Here is a 25,512-nt window from a genome sequence, read left to right as displayed (position 1 = left end):
GAGAGTCACCCAAGAAGATGAATTGTTTTTTTTAAAATCATATCAAACGCAATTAACACAACCAATTTATTGTCTTTCAAAAAACAAAACAAAAAAAAACAACTCTGAAAACATAGAGAAATGTACACCTTTAAATTACACAAGCTCTTATAAACAAAATAAAGTCTCTTTCTATATTTACATCAGCAGGGGTAACAACAGGTGAATCCTCTTTATCTGTCCACTAAAACAATTTCCTCCAATATCCATCTTTGAACACAAAAGCCAGCATCTTCAGAATGAACTCCTAACTCCCATCGAGGTATGAATTAAGGCTATTCCCGCCATTTTGATTTGCTAACCTTGCATTTGCTTATGGTGGATTCCCCCTCAGTTTTTTTTTTCTTCCTCTTCTTTTTATTGCAGACAATATTTTTAAATTGTCACTCTGGCCAATAGGGTTACCAAATGATGAGAACAAAGACACCAAAACAGAGTTAAAATGTAAAAAATGTTAGCCCCAGATTCTTTCAAACAAATATCAAAACCCTTTCTAACAGGTGACATTTTGACATGTCACTGCAGGGACTGCTCAGGTTCATTTTAGGCCTGCATACTTTGGATCTAAGCAGAATTCTGCCTTAATTCCACATTTTCTTTTCCAGCAGCAGTAAAATATCTGCTATAAAAGCAACATCTAGCTAAACATATTGAAAAGAAAGTAGCAGCTTTACTTCTGACCCGGAATTATCTATTTTCTGTGCTGCTTTATGAATGTATTTAGTTGATTTATTTAATCCTCTGAGGACTGACTTTGGAAGCACAGTCTGCCTTAAACTTGAGCGGTAACTTCACTTGAAATGAAAAGTGCTGAAGTAGTAGCTAGCTACTTTTTGTCTGATATGACCGAATTTCTTACATAAAACCAGAAATTTAGATAAAATAATATAAAATAACTTAGCAACTGACTTTCAAGCTAGTGAAATAAAACTAGTAATTTCAGGAACTCACAGTCCCTCATTACTCTGTATGATAAAATGTTAACAACATTAGCAAGTAGCTTACAGAGTTGTATTAAAGGAATTGAAAATTCCCCACAGCCTGCAAAGTAAAGCTAAATAAAATCACTAATAAGTTGATGTTCTTGTTGATTTTGGTGTTTCATCAACTAACAAGGTATAGCTTTAATATCAGACTGAGCTATCAGTCGATTATACTCTTGTTTCTAGCTTAATTTAACTCCATAGCATTAGCAGCTTCAAAGTCTGGAAACAGACGAGTTGAAATTCTGCTTTAACAAGCCTCCCTTATTTAGCTTTGTTTTTTAAGTTTTCCAATCTTTCTGAATCAACTAAAGTATCTACATTATCAATTAAAATACACTAATAAGTGCTTATGAGGTGCTTGGTATCATTCAGAAAGCTAAACTATAGCAAAGCAAGAATAATTTTGGTATCTGTGCTCTTAAGATGACCAGACAACCCAAAAAGTGGGTTTTTCCAACTTGGGATAGTGCTATCATTAACAACAATCGCAATTTCTCTGATTTTGTTTCCACCATAAGACAAAGGAGGGTTAAATAACACCTCATCAGCTCCTTCTCCAATGCAAGGCACAGTGTGTGTCCAAAATCACCCCCTTTTTACTATATGCTGCATTATATTTAAATGCTGCAAAGTGTCTGGATTCTGAGGATGTTGAATTACTTATCCTACCATATCATGCCCTATATTATTCCACAGTGGGAACAAGAAAAAACAAGAACTCTTCTTTAACTGATAAAGGTTGAGTATCTGTGATTCCAAGTCACAGTTCACTGACGTCAACGATAAGATGTAATAAAGGAGAGAGTTTGGACACAACCGCATAGATTTTGGGATGATTTATCTTCTGAGAAGTCTGAACAGGAACGTAGAAGATGACAAAAGGACAATACTTTGGCCTATTTAAATTGAACTTCACCTTAAACTTTTCTAAGATAAAAAAAGAAAAGAACACTAATAATTTTGTTGAAGAAAACACAGCAGGTATTTGGATACACAGATAGGTTCAACACAACAATCAAAAAAACACTCAATGAAGCAAATGCAAAAATAGGCAACGCTGAGATCAACCCACCGTGCTGTAGAGAGGGAACTAAGGACAAATACAGCATGTACAGCACAGCTCAACTGAACAGTGTGATGGTGGAGGAGGAGGAGGAGGGAGAGCGGGGTCTGACTGTTGATTACCTGGGCCACAACAGGAATTTTGTGGGTACCATGACAGAGAACAAATATGTCGCTCTAAGTGAAAGTCTGCCCTTTGAAGGCCAAAGTCAGTCAACATGATTGCTTATAGCTTAAACAACATTTTTTGCTGAATGCAGCTGAAGTCTCCGATTCCAATTTTATCAAATGTGTTAAAATGAACAAGAGCAACCAGCTTTGAAAACAGTCTCCTGCCCATGATAGGGATGAACAAGGAGGAAATCTCCTTTGAATTCATTTCTATAAAACTTTGTTACATTTTCACATCAACCATGTGTAAAAACTCCAGAAAATCTCATAGGTAACAAAAACAAAAAAAACTTACAGGAGCTCTACTAACCCAAGTGTCTTCATTTAGTAGTAAATAGCCGTAACCACAAGAGGGCAGTGCTGACTGACCGAGTACATACACAGGCGTCTGCCACTTTCTGGTTCCTTAGCTGCCTACAGGTGAAAGTTAGATAATCCATTTAACTTTTAAAGTTCCTTTTAAAGTTTCCTCCAATATTTTTTATCCCTGTGGGTCCTATTGTTTGCCAAAAGTCAGCATGGGAGGAAAACTAGAAGCATAAGGGTTTAAACGATAAACCTATGTCATAACTCCAGTGTTCAAAACACAAAGCAGGTGATGACGTGAGATCTGTAAAGGGAAATGATAAGAGCTTGCCTTAACGTGTGTGAGTGTAGGGCAGGGTTTCACTGAAGATTGTGCTAATTTACAAGGAAGTGTGTATGACATTTCCTTTTCTTTTCTGCTCAGTCCATCAGTTTGCCAAGAACAGCAGCTCTCAAGCCCAGCTACTCTCACTTCTTCTCCCATCTTTATATTCTCTTTTTTCACCTCTTCCACCTGTTCTTCCTCAGTCTGTCAGGAGCACCAGTTCCCCCTCACTCCTCTCTCCCACATCACTTTCCTCTCCTTCACTGTACGGGGGTCGCTCTCTCTCTCGCTCCCGCTCCCTGTCCCTGGTCAGAGAGGTGGGCGTGGCCTGCCCCTCAGCTCTGCGTGGGGCGGGCGGGACTTGTGGCAGGTAATGCTCCAGTAGCGCGGGATGAAAGGGCATGCTTGAGACGGAGACTGAGCCTCCACTGGGGTACTGGCTGTCACTGTGGGAGTAATGGATCTGCTGCGGTTCTGTTTGACTAAAAAGACAGGAAGTGACATTCAAAAACAGATACGCTGCAACACTTTCACATGATGCAGCTGAGGAGGCTGATTCTGGCCACAGTTGATAAGCAAACAAGTATTCGTGGCTGTTTGAATATCACAAACACTACTCTGAACTCAGCAACGAATTTATGAAGTAGAACCCTTAATCATGCCAAAATTACAAAAAAAAACTGAGTAAACTTACATAGAAACAGAGTCACAAAATATGAAACTGTCTCTTTAGGGATGCAAAATTTGAACAGTGTCTTGAATGACAGTCAGCCTCTGTTAAATGTATTCCAAATGTACAGATAAAATAAAACATCCTAAATACAAAGGTATATTGTACATGAAAATGTCAATTGCTTGTCTTTCACTTTAGTGCAACTAAACAATTGGTCACAAAAAAATTTAAGTATTAAACACAGAAAACAGCTCTGTTACTGTTCAACATGCTGGGTTAGCATTAAATCGGACCGCAGATAATTGGCTTAACACAACTGACTTTTTACAACTTTCTGCCATAGTGTTTATAAATCTGACTGCCAAAGTTTGCAGAACCAGGCAGGCAGAGATGTTCTTCCTTGGATTGTACAGAGGAGCGCTTGTTTGACTTTTAATTTGTGACATCAGTATGGATGTCAAGTTATATATTTTTCTTATATTTACCTGTAAGTGTAACAGCAACCAAGATACTGAAGGTAGCATTCCTGTTCCCTTGCATTAGACTGTTATCGATTACAGTCTTATGATTCTGTTAAATATTGTTTGATTCTGTTATACATTATGCGATTCTGTTAAATATCATTTTGCACTGCAATGATATTATGCAGGTCCCTGCTCCTCCCTCTCTGCTGTGCTTCGGCTCTAAATTCAAAGACGCTACATGTTGAGGAGCTTATCATGTATATTCTTATATGTTCTTATATGTTGCATTAGCAGTACGAAGAGGAGACAGGAAATAGGAAACTCTGCTTTAATAGTAAATGTTAACCAAAGAGCGGGGCAGGCTGTGGATTTGTGTTTTTTTTTTTGCTCACATTTGTCTTGGAAAGCAGACGTGAGTAAGCCTAGCTTCCAACATTAGCAGGAGTTTCCACTATGTGTTACTTAATAGTCACAATGGGTGACTGAGGGAGTGGGGGACGACCTGACGATAGCACCATACATTCGTTAGCCTTGTTGTGCTATAAGAAAATGACTCAACTTTGTCAAGTCATCAAAAAAGGTTGTCATGTAACGAAAGACCTAGAGCAAATTAGGCAGGGGTGGTCCTAATGTTTTGGCTCAAGTATGTCCACTGATGAGCCATTTCGGGGGTGGGGGGTCATTGTATTGACGCTATAAGCTACATGAAAATAAGAACTGTCACTGTTATTGTTTTACAATAACCGTGCAATCATGCAGTGCTGACCTCCATCTGCTGTAAGAAGGACCACTGTTCAGAGATTATATTCACTGTCGAGGACAGACTGAGAAACAGCCCAGCTGTGATTTCAATTCTCAAGAAAAAGAAAGAGCTTTGAGAGGCACAGGCATTGTCTGCTGTGTGTGGAGGTGGTGGCGCAGACTCTTGTCAGCGAAGTGAGTCGTCATCTATGCAGACATCTATGCTCATGTAATGTCTCAAAATTGTGTGAAAATGTTGGCCTCTGTGGTTTTCTACCTGTGTGTGTAGGTCGCTCTCTGCTCCTGTCTGCGGCTCTTCATCATGGCTTTGTACTCGCCGACCCTCAGCCTTCGTCCCTCTACAATGCAGGTGCGTTTTGGCCGGGGTTTGTATTTGTAGTCGGGGTAGCGCTCTAGGTGCTGCCTGCTCAGCCTTGCCTGCTCTTCGTAGTAAGGCTGCTTCTCCTGGTTAGACATGGCCTTCCACCTGGAGCCTGCAGACAAAAACCAGTCGATACAAAGAACAAGAAGTTCATTTTTCAACGTTCAGCACCCCCTCAAACGATTTCTTTTTTGTTGCGTACCATTAAATGAACTGAGAATGCTCACTGAATAGCTTCAAAACTTGACGATTCTGAGGTAAATTCTGAAGAGTTACAGGTATTTTTTTCTAATAGATGTTCTAACATGTAAAAATGACACTTCATCTAAAATACTGTCTTTGTATTAGTTTATGTTTTAGTTACCATAGATGTGAAGACCAACAGCAAACATGTCTATCAATGCTGCTCTTAATAAACAATAAGCCAAGCTCTCGGGAGCCTAATCTGAAAGATGTCAACTTTAATTTACCTCCATTTCTTTTAGAATTTGGTCAAACCTCCACCTGACACAGATGTGGGTGTTTGGTCCAGGGAAAGAGATTGGTTTGTGTGTCTGTGTTTGTGTGTGTGCGTGTGGTAAGTGAAGGATACCAGGTAGCATCTCAGAAAAGAGACACAGAGTGAAACCCACCCCTACCCAGTGCTGGGCTCACCCAGGATCTTGCTGATGGAGGAGTTGTGCATGTCAGGGAATGCCTGCAGGATCCTCCTGCGCTCGTCTTTGGCCCACACCATGAAGGCGTTCATGGGTCTCTTTATGTGGCCAGAGGAGGGAGTGGGCCGGGGCTCGGCGTAGCTGCCTGGGACAGACATGGACACTGCACCTACATCGAACAAGGTCGCAGGCTGGGGTTAGAGTGTTTTAGTCCTTCCTCCAGATATTTCAGTTCATATTCTCCCCATTAATAGAACCTTTTCTTACAATCCTAAAACTGTCTGTATTCTGTCATGATTTACTATTCCTATCCCAAATGTGATATTCTAAACATGTTTGGATGATGTTAGGATGTTATTCTTGCCAATGAAGAGTATCAAACAGGCTCCTATTGGTACACCTACCCTCTGAGTCACTGCTGAGGTGGTCCTCAGTAGACGGCAGGCAATGTCTGTCTTCACCCCTTTCACAATGAGAAATTCTCTCGCTGCGGGGAGAACCTTTATAGTCCTGCAGACATAAAAAAGACAAAGGATGAAGTCAACCAGCACAGACTATTTGAATTTGGACTGCTGTAAAAAGATGACCCAGTGTTCAGTGAGTGCGTTGAAGGCATGCACGTGTCGTACAGAGAGCTATTTAAGGTAAAGACGCGGCATGCTCGCCATATCAGCTGCTTTTGAAATGTAGTGCTGTAAATGCAAAGACAGGAAATTAAAACACTGTGGAGGTGGAAGAATGGTGTTTATTGTCCGGGGGGAGAAAAGGTGAAGGAGACAAGGCAGAGATGAGAATGTAACAACTCTGAATTTGCAAAACTACCACACCATTGGTGTATTATCTATCACCTATTCTGGTGCTGCAAAATGTCAACACAGTGGAGTGGCGTGCAATACCAAAATAGGTCAGTCAACAGTTTTGGTGTTAACGCAGTAGCACAGGCGAGATGGAGCAGGATAATGGAGGAGAGGAGGAGGAGGAGAGCCACTGAGTACAGTATTACTGTGGACAAAGAGGGAGGGCAGGTGGCTCAGTCAATGCCACATTGAGGCCTTTGTGGTATTGTGAGGCTGCAACAGCTGTTGCTCAGGATGAGGCTGAGACCAAAGCTTCTGCCACCTCAAAGAATGAAAACCAAGACCAGAATAGAAGACCACTTTAACAAGAACCGAATTTAAGATAACAAACAAAGCTTTCTGAAACAAAGTTTCTAAAGGAAATATATTTTAATAGCACTTCAAAACTAGTTTACAATTTACATTTTTCTACATTAGCAGACTGTAGAAAACGTCATCTACAGTTTACAGTGTTTACTGAACTAGAATGTGCTTCTTTGAGTGGGTACGCCACAGCTCGCACATTTGTCCATCAGTTTAAACCATATGAGTAATATGACTCACTGTAGCTCTAAACCAGACTCTAACCCCCCCATTGCATCCTAGATGTCAGGCAGAGAAGGAATTGTGTATATGCAATACTGTGGATATGCATACTGCATAGTTTAATCAGTAAGAGGCTATTTGCATCCCTTTCATAACAAAATATGTTCTTGGAATTAGTCCTTTTGAAATGACTGATTTATTCTTAATTTCAGGTGTGAATGAGTTAGTATCCCATTCATCCATTTCCATACCAGCTTCATGCTATTCAGGGTCGCTGGTGGGTGGGTGGGGGGTGGGCGCTGGAGTCACCAATCAGGTGAGAGGCAGGGTACACCTTGGACAGCTCGCCAATGTACCACAGGGCGAACACACACTTACTCTCACATTCATTTAGAATCCCCAATTTAACCTAACTTAATGTTTTTGGACTGTGGGTGAAAGCTGGAGTACCAAGAAAGCGGAGAACATGTAAACTCCATGCAGAAATGCTCATGCTGAAATTCAAACAGGGAAGTTCCTAGTGAGAATCTTTTAGCTGACAGTGCTAACCACCACGCCACCATTTAGGCTATGTTAATATCCCAAAATAGTCATAGCCTATGCTGTTTCATAGCCTTTAAATTCTCAAAAACATATTAATATCATTACCTGTCAGTTGAAATATTAGAATGCCTAAGATTCCATTCAATCAATCAATTCAATCAACATTATCATGGAGCATCCATATCATGCCCCTTTTTTACTGTTTTGGTTGAGTTATAGCAACATTTCTGGCTCACCTTAGCACATTTAGTAGTTAGCTTGTAAACAGAGTGAACAATGTGACAGCTAACATATTTTTACTCCAGTGTTAGTAAAGACAGAGAAAATAAAAAGAGATAAAACTGATATTGACCATGAGAACACAAACATTTCTCCAGATAATGGGTAACCTAGCTCTACGACTGTTAGATCTGCAGCTAAACAACCATTTGCTTAGTCGTTAGCAGCATAAATATACAAGGTAATAATATGTTCCCAGCCTGTTGTCATTGTCTCTAACAGGTCAAATAATACCTAATGTGGGATTATGTGTTACAATGACAGGAATTTTACTAAATGGAATAAAGGAAAGAGTGAGGCTAAGCTAAAGAGCTTGGAGCTAGGCTAGTTAGCCTTTGTGATGCACCTGTCAGGGATTGTATGCGATATTCACACTTACCTACCGTCGCTGACCAAACAAAATATAAGCTTTTATAAACTGAATGGAACCTGTTCTTATCCACAATATGCCTTAGCCATTGCTTACACTTCTAAATTTACACTTCTGATTTATCTGCATGGGTCTTGTTAGGTTACATGACCTTAAACTGCATTACAGCTATGTTATATGTTGCAGCTGACTACAGCGCAGCCATTATTGGTTATTTCCCTCAGTCACAATACTTCTGTCTAAAAACTGTATCTTTTGTCCTCTAAAACATTTTGTTGCAAAGTTGGTTGTCTCTGGTATATTCTAGGCAGCACAGAAACATAAAAGGTACATAAGAATACTGGCAGCAGTTTACGAGTATTATTGATCCAACATGAAACTAACAAAAATAGAAGGGGAACATTAGCCAGGATATTAGAGGACTTGCACTCTCTTTTGTGTGTGTCTGACAGGAAAACAGACAGCGGAAGTAATCACATCTTAATGTACACAATGGATATGTAAGCCCTTTATCTATTTTAGTCAGAAAGCTCTTTTGTTACTTTTTGATGCACTCACTGAATCCGTGTTTCTATTAAGTCTACCTGAACCCACCTGACCCACACACCGCAAGCAGCTGTTAAAATTTCATGATTACAGCAATTTAAATTTATTTTCAAATGTGTTGGATGGCTCGGGGGTTATTCACACACGAGATAACAAGATAACAAAGAGATCAACGTTTGAAGGAGCCGTAAACAGAAACCTTGCCACTAATGTGGGCTTTCAACACAAGCTCACCATTTTCCCCCCACTATCTCTCTCCCTGTCCCTCTCTCTCCCTCCGCTGCTGTGACTCCTCAGCAGCTGCTGGGCATCGTGGATGGCCTGGGTGACCACATCGCCGTCTCCCAGGAAACCTGCAGAACAAAAACAGCACAAGGAGAAGAGTAGTGTTGGGGGGGTGGGGGGGTGGGGGGTGTAATGATGGTGATAGAGAAAAACAAGAAGAGAAAACATGTCAGCTATCATCTAAAGCCCTCCTCTAGGAAAACATTTTAGATTTTTCAGCTGCCATCTACAGATGATGATTAGCTTCACATCCTGCTGGCAGCAAAGACAGACTGATTAGAGTGTAAATGATAATATATCTTGGAGAAGAACACAAATAGACAGCTACAGGATCAAAAATGCATTTTAAATGTTTGCTTAGCTTTAATAAAGTACTTGTTTTGTCACGTTATACATATTTTGTCAAATATCTAATCATATTATGTACATGTGGAAAAATTCTGGGGGGGTGTTGTCACATATTTTTCATTTGACAAGAGATGAAGCACTTTAAATTAAGAGTTGTCTATCTTTGTCATAACCTCTGCTGACAGCTTAAATGTCCAACAAAATTTCCCCCACATCTGTCTGTTTACTTTGAGTGCAGAACGGACAGGCGTAATTACGGGACAGTGCTCAGTCCTTCAACTAGCTTTGTAAAGGGGGCTTTTGTCATGGTTGATGCTCAGTCATGGGAGAACTGTGAGATGTAAGCTTTCCTGTGCATAATATTTTTGAAGAAATAACTGCAACTAATGTAGAATACTTGGGCAGGATAAGTGACGCCACATAGTGAAAATCTAGTGCTGTCACTAATCCGCTATTTTAAGTTTACGCAGTAATATTAAGTTTAAATTCAAAAGAATAACTGGAATGTCACACATGTATATTCTCAAAGCCAAATAACCATACAATGCAAGTCAGAGGTGATCTTTTGAAATGTCAATAAAAATAAATGCCCCATCTGTCACGTTTCCACACTGATGCCACATTGTGTCTCAAATGAAGGTGGTGGTACTGGCCACGTTACACATCTTCAGGTTTTATCCCTTTAATCTCAAATACTGTCATTATCTTTTCATGTCAGCAAGATTTGGTTGTGTTTAATCCCTAAAAGGAGAGACAACTGACCAGTCGTGTCAGCTGAATCCTCCATCAGAACTTCTGTCTCTCATCATGTGCGTTTAACTCTTTTTCAAAAAGGTCAGTAATTTGAAAAATGTTCTTGTTTTTTTTTTTTTTGCAAAATTGAGGCTGTTTTACCAAATCGTCCACAAACCTTTAAACAAAAATATTGATAGAGACTGTGTGAGTCTTCTAACGTTAAATGTCACATTTACATTAACAAGCCAATTAAATACCTTTGCTGTGAGGAATGTCCTGAAAACATCATTTTTCAAAGCTTCCTTAGATGTTCAGGTAAAGTCCTCTACTTTCCAGTGTAGTTCATTGGAAAAGCCAGCACAGCTCAACTTTTTTCACCTTTTGGCAGTGAATTTATCCTTTATCAGAGCAGTGCAACAATCTGGGACACTCACTGAGGGCAGATCGTGGCGGACTGTGGGACACCTCCCTCTGAAGATCTCTGGGTCTGTAGGCCCCTTGCAGCGCCAGAGATCCCAGTTCCAAACTCTGTGGACTGGATGTTTTCCCCAGCTCCAGGCCCTTTGGCTTGGAGGTCAGGTTCAAGGGCTGACTTGCCTCCTAAACAGAAACAAAGGGAGATGAGCAGGGGTGGGGTCACACAAAGAAAAAGGGTGTGCATGTATTCCAGTTCGGAACAACACATTTGGCGTGTCAGAGCACATCTGTCACACCTTTGTGGCATTTCTGGTGTTCAGGCTGTCCTACACTTCTCTTTACTTTTTTTTTTTTTAAGCTGTGTTGGTCTATCCCGTCTTGACAACTTGCCGTGCAAACAAGGTTCACACTACATACACACCTACATTAATCTTTGAACAGAGGGTGTGGTGTATTCCTAAAGCTTTTCAGCTTCTCAAATACCAGGAAAAATGTTCTTTGTTCAATTCTGAGGGATTCACTTTCTTTGACATCCTTTAAACCACACACGCACGCACACACACACACACACACACACACATACACACACATACACAGTGCCTACACTCATTGTGCAGTAAATAAACACACTGCCATAATTAACTTCCCCCTTAGTAGTGTGAATATTATAATCCTAAACTGCAAAGAATCGTCTAACAGTATAAACATGATTGTGGTATTTTACCTGTCGGAAAGAACCACTGCTCCTCTTGACAGGGGTGGAGTGACTGTTTGGCAGCAGCTGCATGGAATAGTCCACAGCTGTGAAAGATGAAATACATTTTCAAAGGTTGCAGGCCAGATTGAATTCCATAGATTCAAACGTAGAACAGTGATATTGGAGGCATATTTGAAAGCACAGTTGCATTAATCACCCAAACTTCCACAGCCAGTCATTCAGTTTTAATGTAATTCCTTTTGACCCTAAGTGCACAGTAACACAGGTACAGCACACTTTCGATTTGTAACAGGACACCTACACCTGTAAGCTGTAAGGTTATGCCCACCATTTTCCCATCAAGACAGTTGTGACCAGTGTAATTGGTCAGTAACAATGTTTAGGTCGATGGTACAGTATGTTTCAAAGTAACATCCACATGCAAGACCCAAGGTTTCCCTGCAGAACATTGCTCAAAGCATCACAATGCCCCTGCCCTGTCCTCTTCTCATTGACCTGCTGCCATGTCTTCCCCATGGCAAGCAACACACAATGAACAAATCGTTGATGTAAGACAAAATGGGATTCGCCAGACCTCCTTCCATTCCTGTGGTCTAGTTCTGATGCTAAACTGCTCATTGTAGGCAATGTCAGCTGTGAACATGGGTGAGCATGGGCAGCCAAAGTGCCCTACAGAGCCCCCCACACGACAAACTGGAATGATTGGTGTATTCTGACACCTTTCTAGTAGCTCCTCTGAACAACATGGGCTGGCGTTTGTTCCCCACAAGCATCACTGGGCCTTAGTCATCCATGACAACGCCACTGGTTCATCAGTTTCACCTATCATGGACTATTTTTACTAAATCCTGACCACTGCAAACTGGAAGAATCTCACAAGAGCTGCAGTTGTGCAGATGCTATAACACAACCATCTAGCCTTTTAAAGTTGCCCAACTCCTTATGGTTATACAGTCTGTGTGACTGCAGCACGACAACTTAAAGGTCAGAATGTCTACGCTCAATTGCAATGAGATAGCTAATGCTTTGTAAATGTGTCAGTGGCCATAATGATATGGCTGATTGGTTTATAAATGAAAGGCACACTCATGGATACTGTCAGCTTTATCCAGACATCCCTAGTTTGCATGTTTATCATAAGCAATGTTGGTTAATATTTCTTAAGAGATAGTGGTGATGGTTCGACTGCTGGAGGACTAACCAGTTAAGCAAAAGCATGACGAGTTTCTGCTCTGTACAGGAAGTGGGCTCTCAGACTGTACCAAGGGGCTGCTGCACATTCACTGTGGTGTGGGGTCAGGAAAACGGTGAAGACCCAAAGTATGAAACCAATACTTTTGATAAAGACGATAATAAAGGATGCAGGAATTCATCTGAAACAACAGACTTCTTTTTTATTCAAAACAGGCAAATAGCTCTTCCTGCATTATGAGATAAGCTATATCTAGTATTACAAATTACACAGCGATTTACACAGCGATAGCTACTGTATAAAATATATACTGTATGTTTTTCTCTGTGTATATTTTGTATGCACATCAGGCTTTGAATTGCTAGCAGAACCTTGTTCTGTCAGTGAACAAACTCTTTCTCGCTGTAGCTAAGTACAAAAACCAGAAAACTTGGACAAATAGGTAAAAAATGTGGGAATTGTAACGTACAGTCTGCACTACATGACATAGCAGAGCAAAGTCCCCAAAATACAATGTCCAGTTGATAGCAAAGCTATATGCAAATGTTCAAACAAAAAGAAACCACCAAAATGAAAGCAAACCAAGTTTTCTTTTTCCAATCCGTCACACATACGCTTGGGACAGCGGCTGTCCTTAAATCCGACTTACACTGTGGCTTTGAGCTGTACTTTAACAGTGAAGATGACGTCATGTGTGAATGCAGTTTGTTGGGTTCTTTTAAAGCAAGAATGTACAAAGTTTCTCTCTAAGTTGTGCCCTCTACAGCCTTCTAACTGTACAGGTACACACATGTGAAACGTACCATCCAGCCATTTTTTCAATCGAAATCTTTTCAGTTTTTCCTATAAAACAGACCCTGAGTTGATGCACATGGCTGCTAAAGCTTCTCATGAATGCAAACGAAAAGGTTTCTGACCTTCACATCCCTCATTCATTGTTTGATCATTTCATTATAAGCTCCAAACAGTGCTTCTAAACATAAAGGCCTAGTTTAGAGACAACTAAGAGAATTAGTAAATGCATTACTGTTTAAACCGAAATGACTTCACTTGATTACAGGCGCAACCAGATGGACAGCAGAGAAGGAGATTATATAGCCCCAAAAAGCAGAATGCAATGTTTTGAAATTTTAATAAACCGCTATTTCACTCACGATAGAGTAAAACACGTCAAACGTGGAAAGAGAGACATTTATCAAAATTATAAGTTCATTTTGAGTCTGACGGCAGCAACATCTCAAAAAGTTGGATGAACCTGTTGCAGCTGATTAGTTAACTTGGCAACCGGTCAGTAACATAAATGGGTATAAAAAGAGTCTCTCAGAAGTAAAGATGGGCAAAATCTGCAAAAAAAACATCTGCAAATTGTGGAGCAATTTCTGAATAATGTTCCTTCATCTACAGGACATAATATCATCCATAGATTCAGAGAATCTGGAGCCATCTGTAGGCACGGATGAAAATCAGTATTGGATAATGGAGCTTCAAACCATCAAATTCAAGATGAGCTAACATTTTTCAGAAAATAGTAAAATGTCTCGCGTTCAACATCTGATGTGTTCTATGTTCTATTGTGAGTATAATATTGGAGCACTACAGATCATTTGCATTCAAATTTTCTTACATTTAACACAGTGTCCCAATATTTTTGGAGTCATGGTTGTACTTTGACTTATTATTACACTGATATTGTACTCTAAATCACGTGTTAAATGTTTATCTAACTTCAGATTTTGACATCGCTGCAACAGAATTGCACACCGACAGGAGCCATTGTGTCCCAACTCAACTATTTTTAAAACCCAATCCCTCTTTGACTCACTCGGTTTGCAGGGAATCGGCTGCAGTGGCAACGTCATTGGGGGGTCGGAGGTTACCGAGAGGGACTGGGTGTTGGGGTGGAAAGCTGGGATCATCACATAGGGCATGTTCACCTGCTGGGACAAAGCAGGAAAAAAATCCACCTTACATGATCGTCCCAATGCGAACTTGCTCGCAGTGATGTAGGAAGACACGTGAAAGTTCTTGGGAGGGACTGACCTGAATCTGCTGCTGAAGCAGGTTGATCTTGTGCTGCTGCTGGATCAGCTGCTGCTGCTGTTTTGCAATCTGCAACAACAAAGCATGTTCATTAGCTGCTATCCTTGTTAAAATATCCCCCAATGAACCCTTAGAGCAAGCGGACGATGGTGTGCTGTTGTCAAACAAAGGTCACTTTTGAATTGAATCTGTCTAATTTGCCTAATATTCATGCCCATTCAAAACACGAACACTGGTGCACAGAGGGGCTTTTGGTCTGTTGGAAAGATAATGGTGCAGATGGAGAAATTTGTTTTGAAGTGTCTGAGTGTTGGTTTGTCTTCGTGTGCAAGGTGGCGCATGGATTCGAGTTGACACCTGTTCCTGTTGTTGTCGAGCCAGTTCCATCTGCTGCTGCTGCTTCTCCAACAGCAGGGCAGCCATGTTCCTCTGCTCCGAGTGGGCGCCCAGCAGCTGCTCTCTCAGACCGCTCAACTGGTTTATCATCAGCAGCAGCTGGAGCTCCTTCTCTGCCAGTGACTCAGGGGTACCTGGAAGGTGTCAAAGGGTCAGGTTCAGGGTGTGTTGGAAAACTGAGTGGGAACACCTGACATGGCATGACCTTTTATTTAATCCTGTTCAATTTTGACTTGTTTTTCCAACATCAGAGCCATTCTCAGTCAAAATCAGATACTACAATTTTATCATTTTCATGAGACAGTTTCATGTCAACATGAGAAAGATTTTTCTCAAGGGAAACTTTGTAGTTTCATTGAGGAAATTTTTCAAGGAAAACATTCAGTTCTCCAGTTATAACCTCAGTTTTTTTTGTTTTTGTTTTACACCATCACGAGAAACGTTCCCATGAAAAACACAAAATCAACTGCTTCCATTTGAACAAAAAGCAGGCATTTATTGAAACAACACACATTATCTTGCTGCTACAAAACTCATTGGATAGCAAAACCAACCTTACATTATGCAAATGAAGTGCTGTGGAATTATTGTGATGCCTTCATTTTAAATTTAAACACCAAATGTTTCCTGTAAAAATGAATAAACTGACATCTTTCTATCTTTTAACAAGAAAAAATTGTGTTCAATTTGAAAAGTGAGGGAAAAATCAATGGCACCAACACACTGCCATACCAAGCAGGTTAAATGGGAAATCATCTGGTCTTGACCAGGTCTTAAAATTAGACAAACCCAGATTAGCAAAAACATAGATTATGACATATTAGACAGTGTCATTATATAACAAAGTATATGCCAAGATGCAGAAGCAGTGTGTGAAAAAACTCCACTCCATCATTTAGTACCTTGCAGATGTATGATATCAGTCTCTCACATCGCTGTGGAGGAATGTTGGTCCAATCTTCTTTACAGCGTTACTTCAGCTCATTGAGGTTCACATCATTAATTTATGCACAGCTCTCTTAAAGTCCCACCACTGCATTTCAGTCAGGTTGAGGTCTGGACTTTAACTGACCATTGCAACACCTTGATTCTTTCTTTTTCTTGTTCAGATGTAACCTTACAAACCTAAGCTGTGCTGCCATGTTCTTTTTAGAGAGAAGAGGCTTTCTCCTGCAACCTTCCAAACAAACCATACATGTTCAGTCTTGTTCTAATTGTACTGTCATGAACTTTAACATTTTAACATGCTAACTGAGGCCCGTAGAGTCTGAGATGTAGCTCTTGGGGGTTTCAACTTGGGGTGAACTTGCTGGAAGACTAACAGCTGTCTTGAATGTTTTCCACTTGTGAATAATCTTTCTCTCTGTAGAATGATGGACTCCAAATAGTTGGGAAATGGCCTAATAACTCTTTCCAGATTGATGGGCAGCAACAATTGCTTCTCTAAGATCACTGCTGATGTCTTTCCTCCTTGGCATTGTGTTAACACACACCTGAAAGCTGCAGACCTGCAAAGTGACAAAACTTCTGCTTTTATAGAGGTGCTCACACCTGCTGATGATCAGTTAATTAAGTGTATTTGCTCAACAGCACCTGGCAGCTGCTTACACTTTAAATTCCTGTGGAAGCAGCAAGGATGGACTTAGCATTTCACACACTGCTTCTGCATTTTGGCTTAATCTTTTTCAGTTATTACATGGTGTCATGTTTCATGTGTTGTTGTTAATCTGAGGTTCCAAAATGTAAGACCCGGTAAGAATCAGTTGAATATTCATTAGGACATTAGAATTGACTGTTAAAATATAATACTAAAGTATTAAAACCTATGAGCTGCAGAAACATATATGTAAAAATATAATAAAGTATTACAGAAATGTTTTTGGCTGAAAAAAGAAAGATTCATTTAAAAAGAAGAAAAACACCATCATTTCACAATGTGTCGTTATATAACTGGTACATGCGGTAAAGTTGTTGGTAAAGTCTCAAATCTGACCTTTTAGTTGCCCTGCTCCCACTGTGCTTTTATCCAGAAGTTTCTCCTTCCAGTCAGCATTCAGCAGCTTCTCTATGGTAGGCATTACTGTTAACAGGACACAACAGGTACTCAGCAGAACTGCAGCGCACAGCACTAGATGGCATGAAAAATATATTCTGTCAAATAAAACACGTCTAACACTGCTGTAGAGTACTTTCTGTGCCTCTCTTCTGTCTTTCTAATGGTGCTGATTGAAGAAGATGTTTGAAGTGTCGAAGGGCAGAGGTTGTTTGTGCATCAGGGCGAAGTTTTGAGTGTTTGAGTGGATCAATATTTGGACAGAGAACAATCCAAGGCCAGAAAGCGGAGTGAATTTGAGAAAAAAAAAAAAAGTAAGGCGAGGAGTTCAGGCTTGTGAAAGACTCGAGGGCAGGGAGAGTCTGAGCAACTCACAGAGAGGCATTTCACTCCGCGTGTGATGCGCTGAACAAATAAGGTGGGGGAAAGAAAAAGCACCTCCTGTCCCCTTGAGCTTATTCGGGAGCCAGACACCCCACTCCTCCCCCTGCCTCTGCGAGAGGGACAAACAGCCAATTCTCTGCATCGATTCTTCTCAGAATGCGTTGCTTAACGCTGAATGGCAGCAGAATGTTGTGCACTTGAACATATAAGTTATGCACACATCCAATTCTAGTCAGTAGGAAAATTGCATGGACAGTGTGTCCAAGAGAAACTCCAATAGAGCAGAGGTGCAGAGAGGAGAAAGCCTGCTGAGGAGAAGTCAAGCTCTAAATACAGGGCCGTTTATTTCTTTCCAACCTAAACATTAACATTAAATGCAACAACTCTGGACTCCTCCACTTTTGCCCTGACTGCTGTACAAAGAAATCCAACAGTGGTGTTATCACACAAACTTTGTTTCTATGTGAGCGCCTCCTAGTGGACAAAAATATGATGAGGTGACTTTCCCAGAGCTTTCTCAGATCTAGCGCACATTTATATGAATTCCACCACCTTTCGACGTCAATACTCGTCATCACAAGTAATCATCTAACAGACTTCCGTCATCTCCCTCTGACAGTTCCGGATATCTTTTTTCCAACAGCAGGACAACCACAACACACCATGACGGGGAGGCGCTGTGGAGCAAAACGTTTTTGTTTGTTTGTTCCTGAACTATATTTGTAAATCATTTACGCAGACAATCTCTTATCCCTTGTATCCTAACAAACAGCCTTCGAGTGTTAACATTTCCAGCAGCAATAAACACTCCAGCCCTCTGATGAGACCTGATCATGTAAGACAGACGGGTCCTTTTTCAAGCATACTGTCAACAAAAGCCCTTTGACTCTCCTATTAGAATGCTGTTGTTTGATGATTTGCACTGAGCACATGGTCATAAACCAAAGTATTACGCTGCATTTCAAATGCAGGAACCTTTGCTTGGAACTAGGGTGTTTAAAGGATTTCATTCTTTCACCTCATTTCCACAGCAGGAACCAGGGGCAAAGTAGTAAGACTCTAAATAACCTTCAACTTTAACTTACATCTAAATGCAGGATATTAACCAACCAACTCTCCGAGAGTTTCTGACAAGATGCAGGTTTTAGTATTACTGACTCAATATTAACTCAAATGCTGACTCTGCAACAGGAAGTTGGGGGAAAGACCATGTTAAGAGCGTTGGCAGACCTTCCTTGAAGTTGGATTGTCCCTCTGATCGATTGTACATCCTGGCTTCCTTCAATCCCATGAGGCTTTGCTTGTGAGGTGGCTCCTTACCTGGAGAGCCCTCCTGTGAGAACACAGAGAAAGGAGAACATCAACCGACATCAGGCCAGAAAAAGGAGAAGCAAAGGTTCCGATCTGAACCGCCAACTTGGGGACACATCCTAAAATTCCAGAAATGCCTCATCGTGCCTTTCATAACCATCCTTACTGAAGGTGAGCGTGATAATGGTGGGGTAAGTTGGCGGGCCTCGAGCGGCTGATTTCCTGACCAGTCGTGCAGGGGAGACGTCTTGGGAGGCTCCGAATTGCTATCGACTCCTCCCCCTCTGCCACACTCCTCCTGTTCTACTTTGACACCAACGTCCACCATGCTGACATCCCCGCTGGAGTGGAGGTGCAGCGCTGGAGGGCTCGGCTCAACCATTCTGGTGAAAGACAAATGCACAACAGATTTTACTTACACGTCACATGGGTGTGGTTAGGCTGTGAGAACTTGCCTAGCTAATTTATCATTTTTTGAAGGGAGATACTCAATACTTTTTCTATTTCGCAAGGGAACTTTTTTCTGTGCGTTTTGTCCTTAATCATGTTATCATTACACTGACTAAACTGGAATGCAAACCCCAACTGCGGAATATTGGGGTGTAGTGTAAAATATAACTGAAAACAAGCAATTATTTGTAAATCTCATAAAAATAATATTTTATTCACAATAGAAAACATAAAACACTGAAAGGGAGACATTTTACTGTTCCATGAAATATTGATGCTCATCTTGAATTTGCTGGCTGCAACATGTCTCTAGAAAAAGGTTTCTGGAAGTGTTCTGAAGACATCTCCAGTCAGAATCTCTGAATCTTTTGATAATATCATGTACTGTAGAAGATTCAATATTCAGAGTCTTAACTGTTTTACATTGAGGAACACTATTCTAGACCCAGTTTTATGCAGACTGTCAAACCTCTGCCCTCTACTTCTAGGGGACTCTGCCTCTCTCGGGTGCTCTTTTCACCCACAATCGTGTTATGGACCTGTTGCAATGTGCTTCTCCAGTTGTTTTTGTATAGCAGTTCTTTTTGTTGCCCCTGTCCCGATTTTTTTGAAGACATGTTCCCCGTTTGACATGTTTTCTGTTACATTGTGCATAAAAAATTGGTCTTTGTCTATTTACATCTGACGCAGTGTCCCAGCTTTATTGAAAACGAGGTTGCACATCAATTATACAGATGCAAACATCAGCTGGTTTTTCATTCCCATCTTACAGGTTGCTAATTGCTCACCTCTATGTGCTAGTAACTAGCTGAGTTAGTAACTGGTCATTATGGGCTGTCGGACTAAACCAGACTTTGATCAGTCAGATACCAGAAATGGTTTTTCATCACCCACCTTCAGTAAGGATAGAGCTACTATGAGACTCACGGCAAAACTGTAGCTGTTTCTGTGTGTTCTGACTGAAAAGGCTGCAGAGACCAACCAGTAATGAATAATCACATTTATGTATAGAACAACAGAAATGAGATGAAACAGCTTTTTAACATCAACCTGCCAAATAAATGTCTTGCTCTCTCTGGATTTAAATAATTGCTCACATTTTAAACACATACTGTGGTTAAATGTTGCTTCACTGTAATTGATTTCAAACAACATTTAGAAATTTTCCGTGATCATCCAAATGGAGCATACTGGTGTTGGTTTCACGACCCGGTTCATGGCAACAATTTAAATCCACAGTTTTAAAAGACTGCTTAAGTCAAGGGTTAGGTGATGGTTGCTTGTGTGTCGCATCAAGGCATATTGTCAGAGTATGTGCATCTCCAAGTGTGTGTCAGTGAATAATAGGAGGTCATAGGAGAGCGAGACACACAACGCCTCAGTGAGGTAGAAAGAGGGAAAGAGGAAGAGAGGACGGGTTGAGTATGAGAGGTCTGAACCACAGTGAACTTAAACAAAACTAACTCAGGCTTGTGTGCGTGTGTGTGTGTGTGTGTGTGTGTGTGTCATTTCCCAGCTCTACAGCAGGAGGAAAGAAAAACACAGCAGACAGCAGAACAAAACAAACAGAACACACAAGGGCAAAAAGTGCACATATATATAAAGAGGCAGAAAAAAAGCCATTGTTGGAGCCAGGGAACAAAGGAAGCCAGGACAATGGGGGAGAGGCTGACAAAAGCCGCCGGCCGCAGGAAACAGCCCGGATAACAATGCCAGCGGAATGTGCCGACCAACTCGGGAACACAGCAAAAAAATGCGGAGCGCCACCGTTCCGCGGAAAGCATAATAATGATTGGAGCCCACCCCCCCCCCACTTCACCCAGCCTGCATACTCTGTTTCTGAACAAAGCCACCTGTCTGCCAGGGTCCAAGGCTCCAAACCTCAGCCATGTGTGGAAATGTGTATGTGCGTGTGATTAAAGCAGCTCAATAAGACACGGGTATTAATGCGATGCAGCAAATTCAGCCTCTTTGTAGTCACTGCCGGAAATCTTCCCCACGATGATGTCACAAAACTTGTCTTCAACAACACTGTAGTTTAGGATAACAGCGCCACACAAACCTATCGTACATTTGTTTTGAAAGCAACGGTGCAAAATCTACTGAGTATCAAGCAATTTCTAACACCCCATTTTTGTTAACAAACAACATTGTCTATAATTTAGTGCGACCATGAAGCATGACAAGCCCTGTTTGATGCATTCCCTTCCTTAAACAAAAAGCTGATGGTTCACATTGTTTCAAAATGCATTGTTGACATTCACGTTTGCTAGCTAGCACAGCTCTTGCCATTATCATTTGCTAGAACCAGCCACTGCGTACCACCAGCCATCAACACCACCCTTTGGCTAATGCATGTGCACCGCTGTTACCAAACCTACAGCCAGTTACCAGTGGCCAAAGAGCTCCCAGTTGTAGAATTTTACACACAGCACCTTTACAGTGTCACAGCTCATGTTTTGTTAACTCTTGTTTTCTGGTCATTTGTTATGTTTTCAGGTTTTCTGTTATGCTCTTAGATTCAGTTCTTGTCAGGTTTCTCCCCTGCCATCAGCTTCACTCACATCACCTGTTTCATTATCATCAGCTGCACAACATTCACTAATCACTCCCTCCACAGCATTTAGTCTCCTGGTTTCCTTTCACTTATCACAGATTCCTCACTAACCCTTCATGCCACCGTCACGAAAGCTAAGTCTGGTTTCCTGCCTCATAGGCATTGTTCAAGTTATTTATTCATAGTCTTGCCACAGCTAAATTATTGTCTTGTTACCCATAGCCTCATTTTTGCCATAGTCTTGTTTTTCTAGCTAAGTATTTTTGAATCCGGCTCTGCCGCGCCCTCTGTTTTTGCCTTGCTCCCTGTTTTGTGTTTTTTGGAATAAACCTTTTATTCTAAAGAACTGTACCTGGGTCCCACCTCACCACCGATCCTGACATACAGGACAGACAACTTAATGATTAGTCCTGAGAGTTCAGAAATGAGATGGCTCACTGAAAAGTAATTTCCTGTATTTGTGTGAAGTGGTTTTCCTCCACTTAGACACCCGTTTAAGATTCTAGCAGCAGGTCCGATTGAGAGTCTATTGATTCCTGTAGAAGAACTGAACAGGAGAACATTCTCACAGATCCTTTCATACAATGGTCTCTGAAGTAGATATAGGACCCATTTTCCACAAGCCACAGATGTTCTGAACATTCAGTCATTCACTTTCCATGCCCACTTTATCTTGTTCAGAGCCGTGGGGGAGCTGGAAATTATCCTAACCATCATAGAACAAAAGAGGCACATCCTGCCAGTCCATCAGTCATCTCAATGAACATTTTGTAAACCAGGAGATCAGGAAAGAATTCTTCTTTAAAACTCCACAGGGTGCCTTTAATTTAGTCAGTGGATGTCTTACTTTGCCCCCGTTCTGTAAATGGGGGCAAAAATCTTCAGTAAATCTTTGCTGGCAAAATTTATTAGAAAATCCATCCCGACCATCAACAGTTCGATTGTCCGCTTGACTGCATTTTACTTCTCATCAAATCATTTTATTCCAGACGTGCAATATCAGGGCAGGAGATGACGCTGCCACTCAGCCTTGGTGCCAATTTGTCCAAGTGGTCACTCAATTGCAATTAAAAACAAAAGACACAAAAAGACAAAACTGTGAGATTAGATTCTTTTCACAATAAATGTCTGTGAAATGTTGCCAGGACACTTCCAACAGCAAAGAAGATTGGGTTTTATTTATCTATAATACATCTTAATAAATGATGTCTTCATATTTGTGAAACCTCCTCAGCATCAGTTTTAAGTCTCTTTCACACATTGGTTGCATCTACTGGCAGAATGAGAGAAGGAAATCGCCATATGATTTAGTTTATAGCACATTCTAACAATTAAACTTTAAATTAAATTAAATTAAAGTAGTTAACAATGAGTAAAGCCGTGTCAAATCATTACAACCAGGCAACGTGAAAAGGAGAGATAAAAACAGTCAACACGCTGGGGAACGCACAGCAATGTTGTTACTGCATTTCAGCATAAAACCACCTACCTGCCCAGGCCCTAAATCTCTGTATATTTACACCACTGTGTGCATTCAAATCATAAGGTCATAAAAGATCTAATTCACACAGTTGATGGTAACTGAAAAGCCGTGTGGCACATTAAACACAGCTGCAACCAGACGGAACAGCAGCACTCAAGCTCATTTGAGGCCACCTGTTTCACCACTGTTGACTTTAAAAGTGGTTTCATTGGTGTGTTGCAGTTGCAATTTCCAAAGCAGAAAAAAAAAAATCTGCCTCTCAGTTCGGTTTCTAATTTTAGAGGCCCGTGATCTAAATGTTGATTTAAACACACTGAGGCTTGCTATCTGTTATAACGATAATACATTATCAAGAGCATGAAACCCACAAGAATCTGCACGAACCTTATCCGGTTTGACTGCTATTTTCAGGTGTGGTGTGTGTGTGTTTTTTGTGGACTGTTGGGAAGAAATAGAGATGAAGGGATGAAGGTGGAGAGGTGGGAAATCGTTTAGCCAACCCTGCAGCAACCGCCGTAGGTATTGGCAAGAGCTTGATTGTGTGTCTTGGGATGGGAGGTGTGTGAGTGTGTGTGTGTGTGTGTATGTTGCCGCCAATTGCAGCAACATACTGAGTTCAGTCCCACGCTGCAAGTTATTCCTGGGTCTCCCTCTTTGCGTTCCACAGGGGCTGGACTGTAGAGCTGCCACAGGTGGCTTTCATACGCCTCTGCACAGACTCGGAGTGTTTGTGAGTGTTCGTGTCACCCAGTGCAGAGGCATGCACAGAAACTCAGCGACCCACAGCACCATTGACAGCAAGGAATGCACGTCAAGGTGCACTTGTGTTTCACAAATACAAAAGTTTTCTTTGTTTTTTTTTTTCACTCAAGACAATGCCTTTGTCATCTTAGCAAGAATAATTCAGTTCAGTCAAGGTCACTGCTTCCTTACACATCACTCAGCTAACTGAACACCCTCTGCAACTGACTGCACCCATGCGGGAACCTGACCTTGTTTATGCATGTATTTAGTGCGAGTGTGTGTGTGCAGGATTTGAATAGCATTACTTTTTAGGTTATCTGATTGAGGCCTGTTTTCCGACCACCTACAGGGTCATTCAGCTTTTATAGGCTCTCGCCACATGCTGCTAGAAAAAAATCACAATAAAACAGACCTCAGAGCAGCTGTTGAGCTAACCAAAGTAGAACAAAGTGACCAAAAACGTCTATAACTCACCTATGCAATTACTTCAGTGGTTAGTTGATGAACAGGTGATTTTTGCTTTGAATGCCAATTAACGCTCTGGAGGTATTGTGCATTGCTTGAGTTATACAAAAGGCCATCATCGGCATCATGACACATTGTTGTTTATAAAAAAAAACCTAAAAAGACCAAGTCAAACAAATGCATTAATATCAATAACATTCACGGAATTAGTGGCTAGTTTGATCCAGTCAAGTTAGTTATTAAATTTTTCCAAAAACTGTGCGACTTTAACAGGACTTACATTACATAACTGGTAGTGTGAAAAGTTTTGCTTGTAGAGTGACCACAATGACAAACACGAACTGGCTGATTTGTTTCAGGGATGATGCTTTTTCTTTTTTTTTTAATCCTGAAACCAGTGTTTAGCTGCAGCTTTATGCCAAAAAATCTGCTGCATGTCACTCATTGAGAGAAAGTAGCGACTCGCCTGTACGGGAATCGCCTCTCGTGTTGCTTCTAAAGAGGAGTTTGCCAACACGCTGACCATAACTATTTAGACTAGTCTCATGTCAGAAAGTGACGAGTTCCTGATCACATGCAGTTGTCTTTTTCTGGTAACTGTGACCCAAGCGGAGACGTCAGGGGTAAACTGACCTTCTCCACTATTTGAGCAGTGTTACTGCAGGTGCTGCAGCACGACTGTCATACCATCCCCTGCAGTCAACCGAGCACTGCTGTCACAACAGACAGGAAGGGAGTGAAAGGTGGCAGAAGATAGAGGGAGAATGCCTTTATGATCAGATGAAAATCAGCTCATCTCTTTTGAGCACCGACAAACGTTTCACTTCCCACGACACAAGAATCGTTTCACAGTAAATCTTCAGTTACCCAACAAGTTGTAACATGTAAAACCTTACATTTATCCCCAGGGGATTGGCAATGCAAACCCTTTCTGTTGTTCTTCTTTTTAAAATTTTTTTATCTTTTGTTTTCTTATTCTTTTTCTTATTTTTTTTTTTTGTTTTCATTG

General features: G+C 41.0%; 1 protein-coding gene across 5 annotated transcripts in view; it reads right to left on the bottom strand.

The window, feature by feature from the left end:
- Positions 1 to 52: 52 nt before the first annotated feature.
- Positions 53 to 25,512, bottom strand: part of sox13 (SRY-box transcription factor 13) — a 44,554-nt gene continuing 19,094 nt past the window's right edge. For 4 of the 5 annotated variants that reach the window (XM_072382903.1, XM_072382902.1, XM_072382901.1 and 1 more), the window contains exons 2-14: positions 18,971 to 19,187; positions 18,724 to 18,826; positions 17,050 to 17,136; positions 15,018 to 15,190; positions 14,661 to 14,729; positions 14,443 to 14,557; positions 11,435 to 11,511; positions 10,728 to 10,893; positions 9,160 to 9,278; positions 6,210 to 6,315; positions 5,804 to 5,974; positions 5,045 to 5,261; positions 53 to 3,371 (exon numbers count right to left, since the gene is read on the bottom strand). In XM_072382903.1, coding sequence (XP_072239004.1) covers positions 3,089 to 3,371; positions 5,045 to 5,261; positions 5,804 to 5,974; positions 6,210 to 6,315; positions 9,160 to 9,278; positions 10,728 to 10,893; positions 11,435 to 11,511; positions 14,443 to 14,557; positions 14,661 to 14,729; positions 15,018 to 15,190; positions 17,050 to 17,136; positions 18,724 to 18,826; positions 18,971 to 19,186 — 1,902 coding nt within the window. In that variant the 5' untranslated portion in view covers position 19,187 and the 3' untranslated portion in view covers positions 53 to 3,088. The remainder of the gene's footprint in view (positions 3,372 to 5,044; positions 5,262 to 5,803; positions 5,975 to 6,209; positions 6,316 to 9,159; positions 9,279 to 10,727; positions 10,894 to 11,434; positions 11,512 to 14,442; positions 14,558 to 14,660; positions 14,730 to 15,017; positions 15,191 to 17,049; positions 17,137 to 18,723; positions 18,827 to 18,970; positions 19,188 to 25,512) is intronic. The other variant, XM_072382900.1, reaches the window with a different exon arrangement.

The sequence above is a fragment of the Leuresthes tenuis genome, unplaced genomic scaffold, assembly GCF_036924035.1.
Source record: "Leuresthes tenuis unplaced genomic scaffold, fLeuTen1.0.hap1 SCAF_3, whole genome shotgun sequence".
NCBI lineage: Eukaryota > Metazoa > Chordata > Actinopteri > Atheriniformes > Atherinopsidae > Leuresthes > Leuresthes tenuis.
Note: the sequence above shows the minus strand (reverse complement) of the source record. Positions and strands in the feature narration are given on the sequence as shown.